Consider the following 17,515-nt stretch of genomic DNA (forward strand, 5'->3'; position numbering starts at 1 on the left):
GATTCTGGATATAAGTACTCTTCAGATTTGTGCTTTGGAAATATTTTCATTATATGCTTATCATTTCATCTTTTAATAGAATCTTTTGAAAAGTAAATGTTTTAAATTTTGATTTCATACATTTAAAAAACTTTAAATATGTTTATGCTCTCTTACCTAGAAGGCTTCGCTTAATCTGAGTTTACAGAGATTTTCCCCCCTAAATTTTATAGTTTGCATTCAAGTCTATAGTAAGTTTTGAAGGGGTTTTTTTTTTTTTGGTTAATGCCTTTCCTAAGGACAGTGAAAGATTTTTTTAAAAATGACTATCCAGTTAGAATAGCACCATTGATTGAAAAGAATATTCTATCTTCACTAAATTGACAGTACACAATAATTTTTTTAAAAACTCTTTTCAATGTGTGCATTTAGTTCTAGATTCTTTTTTGTTGATCTCTTGTCTATGCCAGCACTATACTGATTGAATTACTGTAGCTTTATTATAAATAATTTCCAGTGTTGCTTTTACTGTTTGACAGCTTTTTTGCGTTCATTTCAGAGTTTTATAATTAATTTGCCAATTTCTGTGAAAATAACAACACAATGATCTGTTGGGATTGCATGAACTCCAAGTCACTTTGGGAGGAAAATTTATTTATGTTAACAGTATACCTTCTTCTGATTCGTAGACATGGTATACTTTTTTTGTTTTGTGGCTACACCTGGCAATGCTTAGGGTTTGCTTTTGACTCTAGGCTTAGGGACCATATGTGGTATACCTGGGATTGAACCTGGGTTGGCAGTCTGTAAGACAAGTGCCTTAACACTATACTATGTCTCTGGCCCCAAATCATGGTGTTTTTTTTTTTTTTTTTTGCTTTGTGGGTGGGCTGGAGCGATAGCACAGCGGGTAGGGCATTTGCCTTACACGCGGCCAACATGGCCGACCCGAGTTCGATTCCTCCGCCCCTCTCGGAGAGCCCGGCAAGCTACCGAGAGTATTCGATATGCCAGACACAGTAACAACAAAGTCTCCAATGGAGACGTTACTGGGCCCGCTCCAGCAAATCACGATCAACGGGAGGGCCTTTACCTTTTTTTTACCCTTGCTTTGTGGGTAGTGTAAACTATAGAGCTTGTTTTGTAGTAGTGTATAGTAGTGTAACTATATAGTAGTGTAAACTATAGAGCTTGTTTTGGAGCTACATAAGGAAACAAATTAAGAATAAACATGATTGGGTGGGGCTGGAGCGATAGCAAAGCGGTAGGGCATTTGCCTTGCGCACAGCCAGCCCGGCCGAGCCAGGTTCGATTCCTCTGCCCCTCTCAGAGAGCCTGGCAAGCTTCCAAGAGTATTCAGTATGCCAAACACAGTAACAAGAAGTCTCACAATGAAGACGTTACTGGGCCCGCTCGAGTAAATTGATGAACAACGGGAGGACAGTGTTTTGTTTTTTTTTTTGTTTGCTTTGGGGGGTCATACCCGGCAATGTATAGGGGTTACTTCTGGCTCTGCACTCAGGAATTACCACTGGTGGTGCTCAGGGGACCATATGGGATGCTGGGAATTGAACCCCGGTCGGCTGTGTGCAAGGCAAAGGCCCTACCCTCTGTGCTATCACTCCAGCCCCACCCAATCATGTTTATTCTTAATTTGTTTCCTTATGTAGCCCCCAAACAAGCTCTGTAGTTTACACTACTAGTTAGTAAATATTTGTTGTTTTAGTTTTAAACAAGGATTTTTTTTTTTTAAAAATGACAAACTTCCTATACCCATTGAGCTTCTTGACATATGGATGGAGCATAGAATTTATTTTACTGAATTAGTTAATTTTTGGTTTTGGCCCACACCAGACAGTGCTCAGGAGTAACTTTTGGCTCTGCACTCAGGAATCACTCCTCATGGTGCTCAAGGGACCCTGTAGGATTCCAGGGATTGAACCCTAGTCAGCAGCATGTAAGGCAGGCACCTTAACCACTGTACTATCACTCCAACCCCAGAAGTTATTTTATTTAAGAAGAGTATCTGGCTAAATATTGAAGTAAATCTCTTGACTTTTTATTAGCAGGTTTTATTGGTACATGCCTTTGTAGTAGACACATTTTTTTTGGATTGTCAGTTTGGGCCATGCCTGGTGCTGCTCTTGGCTCTGTGTTCAGAGATCACTCCTGGCAGGACTCAGGGAATCATTCATGTGTTGAGGATATGACTGGGGTTGGCTGCATGCAAGACCAAGCACCTTAACCTGTACGCTATATCTCTGAAGCCCCAGGCATTTTTAAGAAATACTGAATATATATTATCATAGATAGCTTTTATTAAACACTTAATATATGCCAAGAATTATTTCTTATTAAATTAGCACACTATAGAATGCATACTTATTAGCAAGGTTAAATGACAAGCTTTTAAAGACAGCTTAAATGATTAAGAACCATTACCGTAACATCATGGTCATGGTCACAGTCCTCCCATTGTTCATTGATTTGCTCTAGTGAGCCCAGTAACGTCTCCATTGTGAGATTTGTTACTGTGTTTGGCATATTGACTACGTCACAGATAGCTTGCCAGGCTTTGCCGTGCGGGCGAGATACTCTCGGTAGCTTGCCGGGCTCCCCGAGAGGGGCAGAGGAATCGAACCTGGCTCGGCTGGGCTGGCTGCATGCAAGGCAAATGCCCTGCCGCTGTGCTATCGCTCCAGTCCACCGTAACATCACTTAGTATAAAGGTAAAGGCCCTCCCGTTGATCGTTGATTTGCTCGAGCGGGCCCAGTAACGTCTCCATTGGAGACTTTGTTGTTACTGTGTCTGGCATATCGAATACTCTCGGTAGCTTGCCGGGCTCTCCGAGAGGGGCGGAGGAATCGAACTCGGGTCGGCCATGTTGGCCGCTTATAAGGCGAACGCCCTGCCGCTGTGCTATCGCTCCAGCCCTTAGTATAAAGTTGTCAAATTTTAACAAAGAAATTGATGTGAATATTGGAACTGCTTTTTAAAAAAAATTATTTTTAATGTTATTTCTCTTTTTTTTGGAGGGGAGGCTTTTTGGGTGAAGCCTGGCAATGCTCAGGGCATAGTCCTGAACCTGCACTCAGGAATTACTCCTAGAGGTGCTTGGGGGAACCATATGGGATGCTGGGAATTGAACCCAGATCGGCTGTGTGTTGTGTGTCAAGGCAAAGCACTCAACCTGCTATACTATCACTCAGTCCTAGTATTCTCATTTTCTTGATTTATATAATTCCTAGTTATAATAGATACTTGTAATTGGAGAAAGCAGTGATATAGCCTGCCAGACATGAGACACAAATTAATTTTATGTCTCTTGCATATAGTTAGAGCAATAATTTATGATTTGCTTCTGTATAGGTAATGTGGAGAATTTACCAAGAGAATGTGTAACAGTTTCATATTCAATACTAATCTAAGTTTTTCCAGTAATGTCTTTTCTTTTTCTTCTAATTTCAGAAAAATTGAGTAACAGTAGTGTTTTGAGATAAGTAGTATGAATGGATTGAGAGTTCGAAGAGAATATTTTTTAAAAGTCTTCTCGTTTTCATTTTTTTATTCAGTCACTTATCTAGTTGTATGTGGATATTTATATCTTAAAATTAAATAAATATGTTGAACATCTAGTGAGATGAATCCTAATATCTAACAGTTGATGCCTTCTTAAGTTGTTTTCCTGGCAACAGAATTAGAAAAAGTAATTTGGCTTTTATACAAAAGTTGATACATGTTTAACCTAATTGGCTCTCAAATTTTGGGTAACAACTTTCATATCACATCATTCTTAATAGATGCAATACTTAATAGAAACATATCTAATATATTTCATAGATACAAACATAGCTGACATTCTGCATCTCTGCCTGACTTACTTGAAAAATAGAAGCAGTTGCTTAACTGGGTGGCTATCCAAATGGTCAACACAGATTGATGGGCTCGAGTGCAGTAGACGGTGGGTATACAGATGGTGGTGTCTGTACCATTTGACATGAGATGGCTGAGTCTTTAAAATGATTTCAGGGGAATGGCATTGGTGTTGTTATAGTAAAGGGCATCCATTCAACCTCAGGTGCTGTGCAGATGGCAAAGCCAACCTAATATAGAAAAATGAGAAACAAGTGACTGTTTAATGTACAGGAATGCATGATCTGCATCACAACTAAATGATGGTTTTACATGTAGGAAACCTAGCCAGATGGCTGTACATTAAAACACATGACTTCTTTGAGAGAATTAAATACAGGCAATTTGCTTGGATTTTCTTCAGGTCTGCTGCATATTATATTAGACTAGGGAGAATAGAGATTGAATGCTTTATTTTTTCAATGTAGGTGAAGTTGGCAATTATTTAAGTATAATCTGATGGCTACAGTATTTAAATTATATCTGGTGGGAGAATGATATAGTTGACCTTAAAAAAAAAAAGGACGCAAGGAAATTGGTTAGTCAACTTGCAGAAAATATTGTCTTTAGCCCACGTTTTTAACTCCTGTAAAGTTTTCTACTATGCAGAAACTTTAAATTTTATTTATTTTGGGTTCTGAAACATATCTAGTGTGCTAAGGTATCTGGCTCTATATGCTTGGTCCTCTGGCTCTTTAGGGGTACATCTATATAAATACTTTTATCATATTAAATCTAGTTTTTAAAATTTTTGGTTAAGTATGATGAATATGTGTATAGATATGATGAGTCAAAATACGAGTGACATGTAAAATTTTAAAGTAGATAGAAGTTACTGTAAGCAGGAGCAATAGCACAACGGTAGAGCGTTTGCCTTGTGCACAGCACAAGAACCGGCCGAGCCAGGTTCGATTCCACCGCCCCTCTCAGAGAGCCCGGCAAGCTACCGAGAGTATCTTGCACACTTGGCAAAGCCTGGCAAGCTACCCGTAACGAATTCGATATGCCAAACACAGTAACAACAAGTCTCACGATGGAGACGTTACTGGGCCCGCTCGAGCAAATTGATGAACAGCGGGAGGATCGTGATGCCAGAAGTTACTGTGTTGTGAAATAAGATCTCAGTAGTAAAGTACTACATTTTTGTTTTTCAGCTTAAAGAAAGTGGATATTGTACAGGTCATGAACCAGATTCCCTGGAATTCAGCACTCTTGGAGGATGGGTATCTACTCGGGCATCAGGCATGAAGAAAAATATCTATGGCAATATTGAAGACCTGGTAAATTTTTTCTCGTTATTATATAAAGATTAACATAGTATAGAAATTATTGTAAGATTATTAAAGGCTTTTAAGATTCTAATAGCAATGTCTTTTCCCAGAGTACACTTTGTACAGAGTATGTGGTCATTACCTAGCCTTCTTCCTTTTCCAGTTACTTACACTTAAGCTTTCTACGTGTTTCTTAGTATCTGACTTACAAAAATCATTTTATAAGCCTTGTGTAACCTCTACAATTCTGACAGAATTTTATTTATCCTTTTGTTTTTGCTGCTCTTTTCCTTAGGATATTTATATTTTTCTTTAAAAACTTTGTTTTTAAATTTAGATTTAGGAAGCTACTGAAAATGGACGACTCAGACTGTATGATCTATAATGTATTGTTCCTAACTTTATTCCTAGGAAGATTTCATTTATAAAGTTTCAACATTGTCGTCAGTATCTTCATTGGTGGAAATATAAACTCTGTTTAAATATACTGGGTTTTTTTTTTTTAAGTTTATATCCAACAGTTTTTCTTAAGTATATATTATGAATATACTTTTTCTATACTGCGAAGAATTGAACCTAGAGCTTACATACTTGATACATGAGCTCTTCCACTGAGACACAAGTATATTAGGGACATACTGAAAGTGTATTTATATTATTTTGTTTTTAAAAATTGAGGAATTGGGGGCCGGAGCAATAGCGCAGAGGGTAGGACATTTGCCTTGCATGCAGCTGACCTGGGTTCAATCCCCAGAATCCCATGTGGTCTCCTGAGCAGGAATAATTCCTGAGCGCACAGAGCCAAGAATAACCCCTGAGCACCCTTAGGTGTGGATCTCCTCCCCCGCTCCACCCAAAAAACAAAAGAATAAATTGAGGAATTGTAAAAAATTTTTTTCTCTGAATTAGAGTAAGTTTCCTAACCATAACAAAAAGAACACTAGTTCTAAAGGGAAATAATTTTTTTATTACTAAAATAACTTGAATTCAGTTTTAGAGGAGAGAATTTCATCTTTTTGCTATTGAATTATTATAGGGCTTTACCAGATTTTAGCATATAATTGATAGCCTGCTACATTTAGAATTCCTAGGGCATGTAATTTATTTTAATCTTTTTGGCGATGCTTAAAGGGTACAAATTATAAAGGAGCATCTTAATGCAATGAGTTGCTTGTATAAAGCTAGTTTCTAATAGAAAAATGTTTTAGTCTGTTTATAAAAATGTAAATAAGTAGTATAAATTAAATATAAGTAATGTAAATATAAGAAATAGAAAAATAATGTAAATTGTATTTTGAAAGTTTATATTAGACCATGTTTAACCTCTTAAACTTTATATTGTCATTCTTTTATAGTTATCTTATTGCATGTGGGGCTGGAGCCATAGATAGTACAGGGTAGGGTGTCTGCCTTGCATGTGGCTGATTTGGGTTTAATCCCCAGCATCCCATATGGTCCCTCCCGTCAGCACCGCCAGGAGTAATTCTGGAGTGCAGAGCCAGGAGTTAATACTGAGCATCACCGGGTGTGACCCAAAAACCAACACAAAACAAGAAAATTATATTGCATATGAGTTAAGATTTTCACCCTAATTTTTTTTTTTTTGGTTGTTGTTGTTTTTGTTTTTGTTTTTGTTTTTTTTTCCCCCTCACCTTGCGCAGGGCTTACTCCTGCCTCTGCATGCAGGGATCATACATTCGTGGTAATGCTTGAGGGACTACATAGGGTGCTGGGGGTTGAACCCAGTTTGATGGCAAGCAAATGCCCTGCTCTCTGTACTATCTTCCTAGCCTGAACCATAATTTTGAAAAGTGAATATATAATTCTCTTAATTCATTTATTAAAGTAACTTCAATGAATAGTATTAAAGTATTTATTAAAGTAAAAAAATTAGTGACTAAATTAGTGACTCTCAATTTTAGAATTACTAACCAAAGAAAAATATTCTCTTAGAATTTATTAGTTGTTTTATACATTTTATTTGAGATATGATGATTTGCAGTACTAATAGTGATAGGGTTTGTGCGTGCAACTTGTTCCAGCACCACACTCTCCACTTTGGTGTCCGCTTCTCTTCACCAGTATTTCAATCTTTTTAGAAATTTCTTTAACTTATATCCTTAAGCGTTACCTTTGGGTCAGTTCCTAGGTCTTAAATTATGGGATCAGTGTGTTTGTACTTTTTTTTTTCCTGCTTTTTGGGTCACACCTGGCGATACACAGGGGTTGCTCCTGGCTCTGCACTCAGGAATTACTCCTGGCGGTGCTCAGGGGACCATATGGGATGCTGGGAATCGAACCCGGGTTGGCTGCGTGCAAGGCAAACGCTATTGCTCCAGCCCCCTGTTTGTACATTTTAAAAGTGTTTGAATTCTTACAGCCAAATGGATCTATATTTCGTGTCACTTGTTTAGGAATGTTTATTTTACTGGACAGTTTATGTATTTTTAAAAATTGGTTTATTTCTTTTAAATGCTAGTGAATTTTTTAAAAAATACCCTTGCTGAACACAACACTCAAAAGGAAAGAGAGAGAGCAAAAGGGAATGCCCTGCTACAAAGGCAGGGTGGGGTGGGGAGGTGGGAGGGCTATTGGGATCATTGGTGGTGGAGAACGGTCACTGGTGGAGGGATGGGTACTCTATCATTGTATAACTGAAGCCCAAGCACAAAAATTTGTAAGTCTACAACTGTACCTCATGGTGTTTCACCAATTAAAAAAAAATGCAAAATAAAAAAATATCCTTGCTTGCAAGTTTTATTCTTGAATTGCTTATTGATGTCTTCTATTCTTCACCTTCTTTTTTTTTTTTTGTTTTGTTTTGTTTTGTTTTGGGCCACACACAGCTGTGCTCAGAGCTTACTCTTAGCTCTACATTCAGGAATCATCCCTGGTAGTTGCTCTGGGAGGAAGGGGTGGTGGTTGAGGGGGGGAACATGGGATGCCAGGGATTTGCCTTACTGAACTATCGCTCCAGCCTCCCACCTTCCTCTTTAATAAGTGTTTTTATTCATCTTTTAGAAAAAATTTAAATACGTGTTGGATTTTTACCTAGCAACTTGTAATTTAGATCTCAGGAACTATTTTTGAATGAGATAGCCTTATATACTTACTCATTTGTGTGTAATGTACCTCACACATACATATTTTTAACTCACCACATCTTTTTTAAGCCCATTTTTGACTTTATTATATGTAATACTTCATTCTTTTTTATTCTTCTCTACTAAGTGAGCAAAGTAGGTAAGTTGTACATGGTGATAAAAATTACAAGTTTTTGGGAGTTAGAACTTTAAGCATCTAAAGAGTGCTTCACATGAAAATTATATTTCATAAATAGTGATATATAATTAGAAGGCTGAACCTATTGTGATTTTTTTCCCTTAGTTACATCAGAACATAGATTTAGTTTAAGAAGAAATTTTTAAAAATATTTAAGCCAGTAACAATGTTAGAATGATTTTTTTTTTTTTGCTTATGTAAAATTTATTTCAGTACGAGAATAACTGAAATATACCAGAATCTTGAAGGGCAGCACCATTTATCACTATACTTGTTATTTAAAAGCTAGTGTTTTATTTAAATAGACATGGATGTGTGCATACACACACCCACAACATTAACTGGTAAATGTATAAAATTCACATAGTACTTTGTATTAAACAGGTGGTTCATATAAAAATGGTAACACCTAGAGGCATAATAGAAAAAAGCTGTCAAGGACCTCGTATGTCAACTGGCCCTGATATCCACCACTTCATCATGGGATCTGAAGGTAAATAGAACTGCAAATTTATTACGAAAAATAGATGCTAGCAACTAAGTTTTGTGAAAATCTCATATTGTGATATCCAGATCTTTAAATTTAGAAGGATTGTCTTATATGTTTAAAGAGTGGCTTTAAAAACTTTAACTTAGTACTTTATTAAGTTATATTATGAAAACATTAAGTTTACTCTTGCATTTTGCTTTGTTTTTATAGACAGATTGGTTTTGGTATTTTTGGGTTTTCTTTTCCTGTAAAGATTTTTAATAGTAACTTTCTGAATAATAGCTTTTAGTGTTTTAAATGATTTACTGAAAAAAAAAACCCAGTGGTTTGCTTTTAAAAAATCATTTTATAGTCTTTCAGTGTCATTTGAATGATTAGGGAAAGGATTATTTATATTTTTTGTTAGTGTCTTGTCTCCTCCTACCCTCCTCTCAGTGTCTTGTCTTTTTATAACTATATCTTTGTTACTTTTACATATATGTGTATATATATATGTGTGTATTTGGTGAAGTGGAATTTAAAATACTGTTGATTCACGTATCTTTAAAATCTTATACTGAGCTTTTATTTTACTTAAACCATTGCTTGCTTACTCAGTGCTGGGTAGATTATCTAAAACATTCCATCTTACTCAAAACATTTCATTGCTATACATAAGATAAAAATTTTCCTTCTACTTTGTGAACTTACATAGGCATTGTGAATTATAAGAATAAAGTCAGTTTGGACTTTATTATTTAATTCTTAGGTAGAGAGAAATAAAATTAAATTTCGAAAAATAAGATATTTCTAATTTTTCACAGGAACACTTTTATTGAGATACTGTGATTTACAGTACTGTTAACAATAATTTGACATATATGTAGTTTATAGGAAATCTTTGCCAAACTTTCCATGGTGGTACAATTTTTTTTTAAGAACCATTTAGCTATGATTTGGATGAAAGAGAAAATTTAATAAACTCACAAATTTGAGCATACTTTTAATCTTTTACAGTTATATGAAAGAGCAAGATTACAAACTATCTACTTAGAGCACCTTGGAGTCAGCTCACTGAGTTGTTAAGCTTTTCCTGATAATGAAAAATGAAGAGGCAGCTTAGATCTTTTTTCAGATAATTAATAGTGCACTTTTTCAGTATATCTCACCAGTTTAATTTACCTTTTTATTTTAACTGAGTCACTATGAGTTACAAAGTTACCATGAGTTTCAGACTTTCAGTGTTCCAAGACCAATCCCTTCACTAGTGCCCACTTTCCTTCAGACTCCCTACCCCAAACCTCCCGCCGCCTGCCTGCCTCAGTGGCAACACCCTTTCCCCCGTTTTCTTTAGGCGCTGTAGTTTACGTAGCACTGTGTCATGCAGATCACTTTAGTACTTTAGTGTTCCTTCCCTTCCCTGTCCATTTTCTACTTGACCAAGTGGCAAGTTTCCTACTGAAGACCAGTTGTTTTTATTATGGGCATGCTATTCCCCCTTGAGGTTTCTTTATATCCCACATACGAGAGATCATTCTGTGTCTGACCCTCTCCTTCTGACTAGTTTCACTCAGCATAACATTCCAGATCCATCCGCATAGCAGCATGTAAACAAAGATTTCATTGGTATTATAGCTGAGTAGTATTCCATTGTGTAGATGTATCATAGTATCTTTATTCAGTAATCTGTTCTTGGGCAGTTGGGTTGCTTCCAGATTGTGGCTATTTTGAATGGTGCTGCAGTAAACGTGGGGCGCAAATGTCTTTTCCAGATTGTGTTTTTGTGCACCTGGGATATATTCCAAGAAGTGTAACTTCTGGGTCATATAGAAATTAAATTCTTAGTTTTTTGAGGAGTATCCATATTGTTTTCAAAATAGTCTGGACCAGTTGACATTGCTACCAGCATTGAACAAAGGTCCTTTTACCCGCATCTATATCAGCACTGGATTTTTTTTTTTTCCTCTTTGGATATATGTCAGCCTCTTTTGGTTTAAGGTGATATCTCATTGTTTTGACTTACAGTTCCATGATGATTAGTGATGCAGAACATTTTTTTCATATACTTATTAGCCATTTGTATTTTCTTTGAGGAAGTTTCTGTTCATTTCTTCTTCCCATTTTTGTTGATGGGGTTGGAATTTTTTTCTTGTAAAGTTCTACTGGTGCTTCATGTATCTTGGATATTATCAGATAAGTGGTAGACAAATGTTTTCTCCCAGTCCTGGTTGTGTCTCTATATCCTGGTCATTGCTTTCTTTTTTTTTTTTTGCTTTTGGGTCACACCTGGTGATGCACAGGGGTTACTCCTGGCTCTGCACTCAGGAATTACTCCTGCTGGTACTCAGGGGACCATATGGGATGCTGGGGATCGAACCCAGGTTGGCCACGAGAAAGCAAACGCCCTACTTGCTGTGCTATTACTCCAGCCCCGAGGTGCAGAATTTCTTAATTTTAAGTAATCCCATTTGTTAATCTTTGCTTCTGCTTGTATGGCTCTTGAATCCTTAAAGATGTCTCTAACTTCCATGTTATGAGAGTTCTGCCTGTATGTTCCTCATTGTAACTTAACAGATTCAGATCAGATATTGAGGTCTTTAATCCATTTAACTTTTGTGCATAGTGTTAAAAAATGTTCATTTTTTGGTATGCGACTGACCAGTTTTCCCAGCACCACTTGTTTAAGAGGCTTTTCTTGCTTCACTTCATGTCTTTTCATCCTTTATCAAAGATTAACTGCAATATATTTGATGATCTATCTCTGGATTTTCAAAGCTATTCTACTGATTTGAGGACCTATCCTTATTCACATACCATGCTGTTTTGATTATTCTGCTTTGTAGTACATTTTGAAGTTGGGGAAAGTGTTGTCTCCATTTTCTTTTACATTAAGCTTATTATTCCATGTGCTGGAGCAATAGCACAGTGGTAGGGCATTTGCCTTGTGCGCAGCCAGCCCGGCCTAGCTGGGTTCGGTTCCTCCGCCCCTCTTGGAGAGTCCAGTAAGCTACCGAGAGTATCTCGTCCGCACGACAAAGCCTGGCAAGCTACCCGCGACATATTTGTTAAGCCAAACACAGTAACAACAAGTCTCACAATGGAGACATTACTGGGTGCGCTCGAGTAAATTGATGAACGATGGGAAGACAGCGACAGTGACATTGAATTTCAGGAACATTTGATGTATTTCTTTGAAAAATACCTGGGATGGTTAAAAGTTTGCCACAAGTGATGGGGTGGAGTGGGGTGGAGAAGGGCAGTTGGAGTATTGAACGGACCACTATGACAATAATGGTTTAAAGTGATCACTCTGGACAAGAACTGAGTGCTGAAAGTATGTAAAGAGATATACATGATAACCTTTTAGTATCTGTGTTGCAAATTATAATGCCCAAAAGGAGAGGGAGGGAGCGAAGGAAAGTGCCTGCCATAGAGACAGGTTGGGGAGTGGGGTAGCAGGAAGGAAACTGGGGACATTGGTGGTGGGAAATGTACACTGGTGAAAGGATGGTGTTGGAGCGTTGTATGGCTGAAAACAAAATCATGACTGAATAATTTCATAACTCTGTATTTCATAGTGATTCAATTAAAATGTTTTTAAAAAGTAAAGTATACTGGTTAATTCTTAATAGGGACTGTATTAAATCACATTTTAATAGTGTGACTCCTCCCAACCCATGAACAAGGAATATGTGCCTATTTCCTTTGTAGTCTTTTATTTATCTTGGTAACATAGAGGTTTTTCACCTCTTGTTAAACTAAATCCTAGGTACTTGATTTTCTGAGGTACAATTGTGAATGGAATTCTTTTGTTTGTTTTGAGTCACATGCAGTGATGCTCAGGGTTTTCTCCTGGCTCTGAGCTCAGGAGTCACTATTGGCAGTGCTTGGGGACCATTTGGTGCTAGGGGACCATACAGGATGCCAGGGGTTGAACCCGGGTCAGTTCATGTGGAAGGCAAGTCCCTTGCCCACTGCACTATCTCTTCAGGTTGGGATTTTTAAAATTTCTCTCCTCTATTTCTTGATTTGTGTATAGAAAAGCCAGAGGGTTGTTTCTGTTTTTTGGTTTTTTTTTCTTTTTTCACTATCCAAGTTGATTGATTGTAGGAAATTTTTTGGTAGAGCCTTAGGGCTTTCTAAGTATGGTGTGTCACCTGCGAATAGTGGGAGCTTTTGTTCTATCTGGATGCCCTTTATATCTCTTTTTTGCCTAATTACTATGGCAAGGACTTGAAATACTTTGTTGAGTAGTAGGGTTATCAGTGGGCACTTTTGTCTTATGCCTGAGTTTATTTTTAACTTTCTATTTTAATTTAATTTTTTTATTGAATCACTGTGAGATATTTACAAAGCTTTCATGATTGGCTTTCAGTCATACAATGGTGCAGCGCCCGTCCCTCCACCAGTGTACATTTCCCACCACCAATATCCCCTGTATCCCTCCTGCTATCCCCACCCCTATGGCAGTTGTGCCTGATTTTAGAGAGATTTTCAGTTTTTCACCATTGAGTTTGTTTGCTGAGGGCTTGTGGTAAATAACTTTAATTATTTTGTGAAAAGTTCTTTCAACTCCCATTTTGTTAGCTTTTATCATGGATGGGTAGTGGATCTCTTCAAGTGCTTTCTCTGCATCTATTGAAACAACTATATGATTTTAAATTACATTGGTTGATCTATGTATGTTGAACTTTTCTTGCATTCTCTGCTCTACTATTTCTTCGGCCTCAACTTCTTTATTTTTCATTCTCTATTCTTTCCATGTTCTGTAGTAATTACGTTGTTCTCATTTGAATTTCTTTTCTGTTTTTTGATACTTTATAACTTAAAACTTAGCCTTCATTTTTGGGGCCAGAGTGATAGTACAGCTGGTGCTATCAGTGTTTGCCTTGCACGCGGCCCACCTGGGTTCAATCCCTGGCATCCCATATGGTCTCACAAGCACTGCCAGAAGTAATTCCTGAGTACAAAGCCAGGAGTATCTCCTGAACATTGCTGGGTATGACCCAAAAAGCAAAAAACACACAAACAAACTTAGACTTCATTTTTAGTATCATTTTTGTTGTTTCATTTCTTTTCCTCAGCTTGTTTATCTCTTGTTTTAGGTCTTGGCATTTTGTCCACGTATGTTTTTTGGTATTTGCTTTTCTGATTCAAGTGTTTTTCATATTGCCAAATATTTGTTTGATAATTTGTCTCTATTTTGGGCCACACTCAACAGTGCTAAGGGGCTATTCCTGGCAAAGTACTCAGGGGGTGCTTTTGTCAGTGCCTTGGAAACCACGCATTGCTAAGGATCAAACCTGGGCCTCTGGCATGTTAAGCATCTTCTCAGTCCTTTGAGCTATGTCTTTGGTTGCAGTTGCTTAATAATTTCATTAAGCTTGAAATGTACAGGTTTTTTCCTTTTCAAGATCATGGTTGGTTTGGGGGAGGGGCAACTTTCCACAAGCATAAACATTTTATTTATATTTTTCTCACTTTTTACTATTGTGGTTTTTTTTTTCTTTTTGGGTCGCACCCGGCAATGCACAGGGGTTACACCTGACTCTGCATTCAGGAATTACTCCTGGTGGTGCTCAGGGACCATGTGGGATGCTGGGACTCGAACCTAGGTCAGCTTTGTGCAAGGCAAATGCCCTACCCGCTGTGCTATCACTCCAGCCCCCTATTGTGTATATTTTATGAATTTTTACTACTCTTTTTTATTGTTGTTCTTATTTAAAATAGTTTCCTAATTTGAGACTTTTCTCTTCTTCATCCCTACCTTCTTTTATACTTTATTTTTTTCTTTTGTGAATGGCAGTAATTTTGGTAGAAAAAGAGGTATTTATGTCTCTTTCATTTCTTAAAACTCCTTAATTTCCCTCATTTATTCCTCACTGCCTTGATCCAAGGAGTATCAAGCTTTTCTAAATATTATATACCGTAAGATTATTCTCTTACTTAAGGCTACCATTTCTTATTCTTGCCATTTTCAAAACCCACCTTTATAGGCAGGGCAATGGATTACTATGTCTTGCAAAGTAATATTTTAGCATTACTTCTATGCTGCTTTTTTGCTCCTTGGACTTGGATTTTATTCCCTTTTTTTCATTACCTGTACTTCCCTCTGTCTTAGGGAATCTTTCTTTTTTTTTTAATTGAAACACCATGAGGTACAGTTGTAGACTTACAAATTTTTGTGCTTGGGTTTCCGTTGTTCAATGATCGAGTGCCCATCCCTCCACTAATCCCAGTATCCCTCCCACCCCCCTCATCCCCTCCATCCCACCCTGCCTCTGTGGCAGGGCATTTTGTCTTAGGGAATCTTTTAAGCTTCCTTAATTTCTTCTCTTAGAAGCTTGCAACAACTTGAAAGCTGTAGAAGTTTTGCTGACATTCCTTTTTATCTTTTATAGGTAATTCGAAGGGTCCTTTATGGTTTTGTTGTCTTTTTGGGCTTCCCTCCCACCCCCCGGGAAATTAGAAGGGGAAAGAAAATTCAGAGTAAAATTATTGCCATTTTTCTCAGCCTCCAGTCTCGTAAGCCTAGGAGGGGTCCTCACCATTGTGTTTATCCAGGCAGACTAGCAGGCCTAGTCTTTTCTCCTTCTTCATTTAATTTATCTATGTCCTTCCAATAGCCTCTTACCACCTACTCCATTGTTTCTGAAAATTTAAGTTTGAACTTCCCATGTTCTAGGGTGAATAATTTCCTTTGGAAAGAGATTAGAGTCTATTTATGATTTGTTTCTCTCCCCATTTCTGTGCCTTAGTGCTGGTGGTGGAGACTGTGGCTTCCTTCCCTTCCCCCATAAAACCCCCGTTCTAGCAGCTGAGTGCTAAGGGAAGAGAGGAGGAAAATAGATACCTGCCCTTTATAGACCAGAGCAAAGGCAGTTGTGACCCAGAGTTAGTGTGTCAACTAGAGTCAAGTTTCTATCCCACGTAAGACTGTCTGCATGAAGTGGGAAACCTGCCCTTCTCGGGCTTGGCCCTTTCCTCAAGAAAAGGTAATTGAGGGCAAGGTGTTTTTTGGACTGCAATAAAATCTTTATATCCAGAAGAGAGGAAAGCACATGTCCATACAAAAATTTGTACATGCATGTTCATATTAGCATTCACAGTAGCCAAATGGTAGAAACCTAAGGAAGTTTTAGCTCCACTTCCTGACTTCCAGGGATGGAGAAGAGATTCGATGTTAAGTAATCACTAGAACTCAGTAGTTCTCTTACGAAGAGAGAACTTCCTAAAAATCCTTAAAATGCTGCTTCAAAGTTTCTGGTTTGATAGGTGAATGCAGAGAGGGTTTGGGAAAGTGGTGCTTCTGGAGATGCATGGAAATTTGGCACCCATTTCCTTCACTGTGTCTTGTCCATCTAGCTATTCCTGAATAGCTTTTGTGGTTTTTTTTTTTTGGTTTTGTTTTGTTTTTTGATAGCCTGGTTATTTAAGAAAAGAAAAAAGCTCAAATGTACATAAGTTGATGAATGACTAGCAAAATGACTTATACCGTGGTTAATCAATAATTAAGAATAAATTAAAGTACACATATCAGTAACGCATGTTATATTATATACCATGACTGAATCTTGAAAATACTACCAAAGTGAAAGAAACTTGTCACAAACAAGATACCATTTATATTAAGTGTCCCAAATAGTGCATCTCTAGAAACAAAGAGTAGTTTGTTTGGCTACCCAAGGCTGGGGTGAAGGTTTGCAGGGTGGGTGGGATGTAACTTGTTCCAGAGTCAGGGGATTTGGGTGGGGGGGAAGGGGGGGCGGGAGTGCAGCAGGGAATGATGAAATAGTTTAAGATTATAGTGATAGTTACAAATATTTGTGAAAATAATTGAAAACATCGAGTTGTAAACTTTGCATAAATTATATGGCCTAAGAATTGTATCCTAAGAGAGAAAGTATTACTTTTATTGTCTTTTAAAGTTTACAGACATATCTTTTTTTTTTATTATTCAAATGATTAGGCCAAGTGTTCAAAGTTTTTGTGATTTAATTATAATGGGGTCATGTTTGATGTTTTTGTGAGAAGTCATTTATGTTTAAACATTGTTTTCCGATATGATATTTTTTACTTTTTAGGAGTCAGTAGTTTTAAGTCCTTTTTTATTTTAGGTAGATAGAAATTTATTATGAAATTACTTTTTGTGATACTTTTATTTCTACTATTGTAATTCAGTTCTGTAACTTCAGAGATTTTTCTTGCTCTCTTCGTGATTCTCAGAGAATTTGCTAATAGTATTAATAATAATTTCTATCATTTATATATCAGCAGTCACTGATCTGAAATTTTTTAATAAATATAATAGTTTTTACATTGTCTCTTAAAATTCTTAGTATAGGGTTTTAGATCTTATAGGTATTATTTATTCATATTTCTTTTTAATTTATCTACCAACTCCTTTGTTTACTAAAGAAGAGAACATTTGTTTACAGTAGTGACTCTTTTGTGCTAAATGTGTTACAATGATTTTGTCTCTGAGTATTTGTTTTGTTTTTTACAAGGGCATATTAATAATACCTTTGTTTTTGTATGAGTTCTTTGAAGAAAAAGCACAGTATTATTCCTCTTCTTTAATCATCTATACCAAAGTACCAA

At 37.0% G+C, this 17,515-nt stretch overlaps 1 protein-coding gene across 1 annotated transcript in view; it reads left to right on the forward strand.

Annotated features, from left to right (window-relative positions):
- The window catches only part of AGPS (alkylglycerone phosphate synthase), a 132,502-nt gene that overhangs the window by 63,687 nt on the left and 51,300 nt on the right, over positions 1-17,515 (forward strand). Inside the window, exons 9-10 of the mRNA XM_056110156.1 lie at positions 5,047-5,172; positions 8,830-8,938. Of these exons, the coding sequence (XP_055966131.1) occupies positions 5,047-5,172; positions 8,830-8,938 (235 nt within the window). The remainder of the gene's footprint in view (positions 1-5,046; positions 5,173-8,829; positions 8,939-17,515) is intronic.

The sequence above is a fragment of the Sorex fumeus genome, unplaced genomic scaffold (assembly GCF_029834395.1).
Source record: "Sorex fumeus unplaced genomic scaffold, SorFum_2.1 ptg000009l, whole genome shotgun sequence".
In the NCBI taxonomy this organism is placed as follows: domain Eukaryota; kingdom Metazoa; phylum Chordata; class Mammalia; order Eulipotyphla; family Soricidae; genus Sorex; species Sorex fumeus.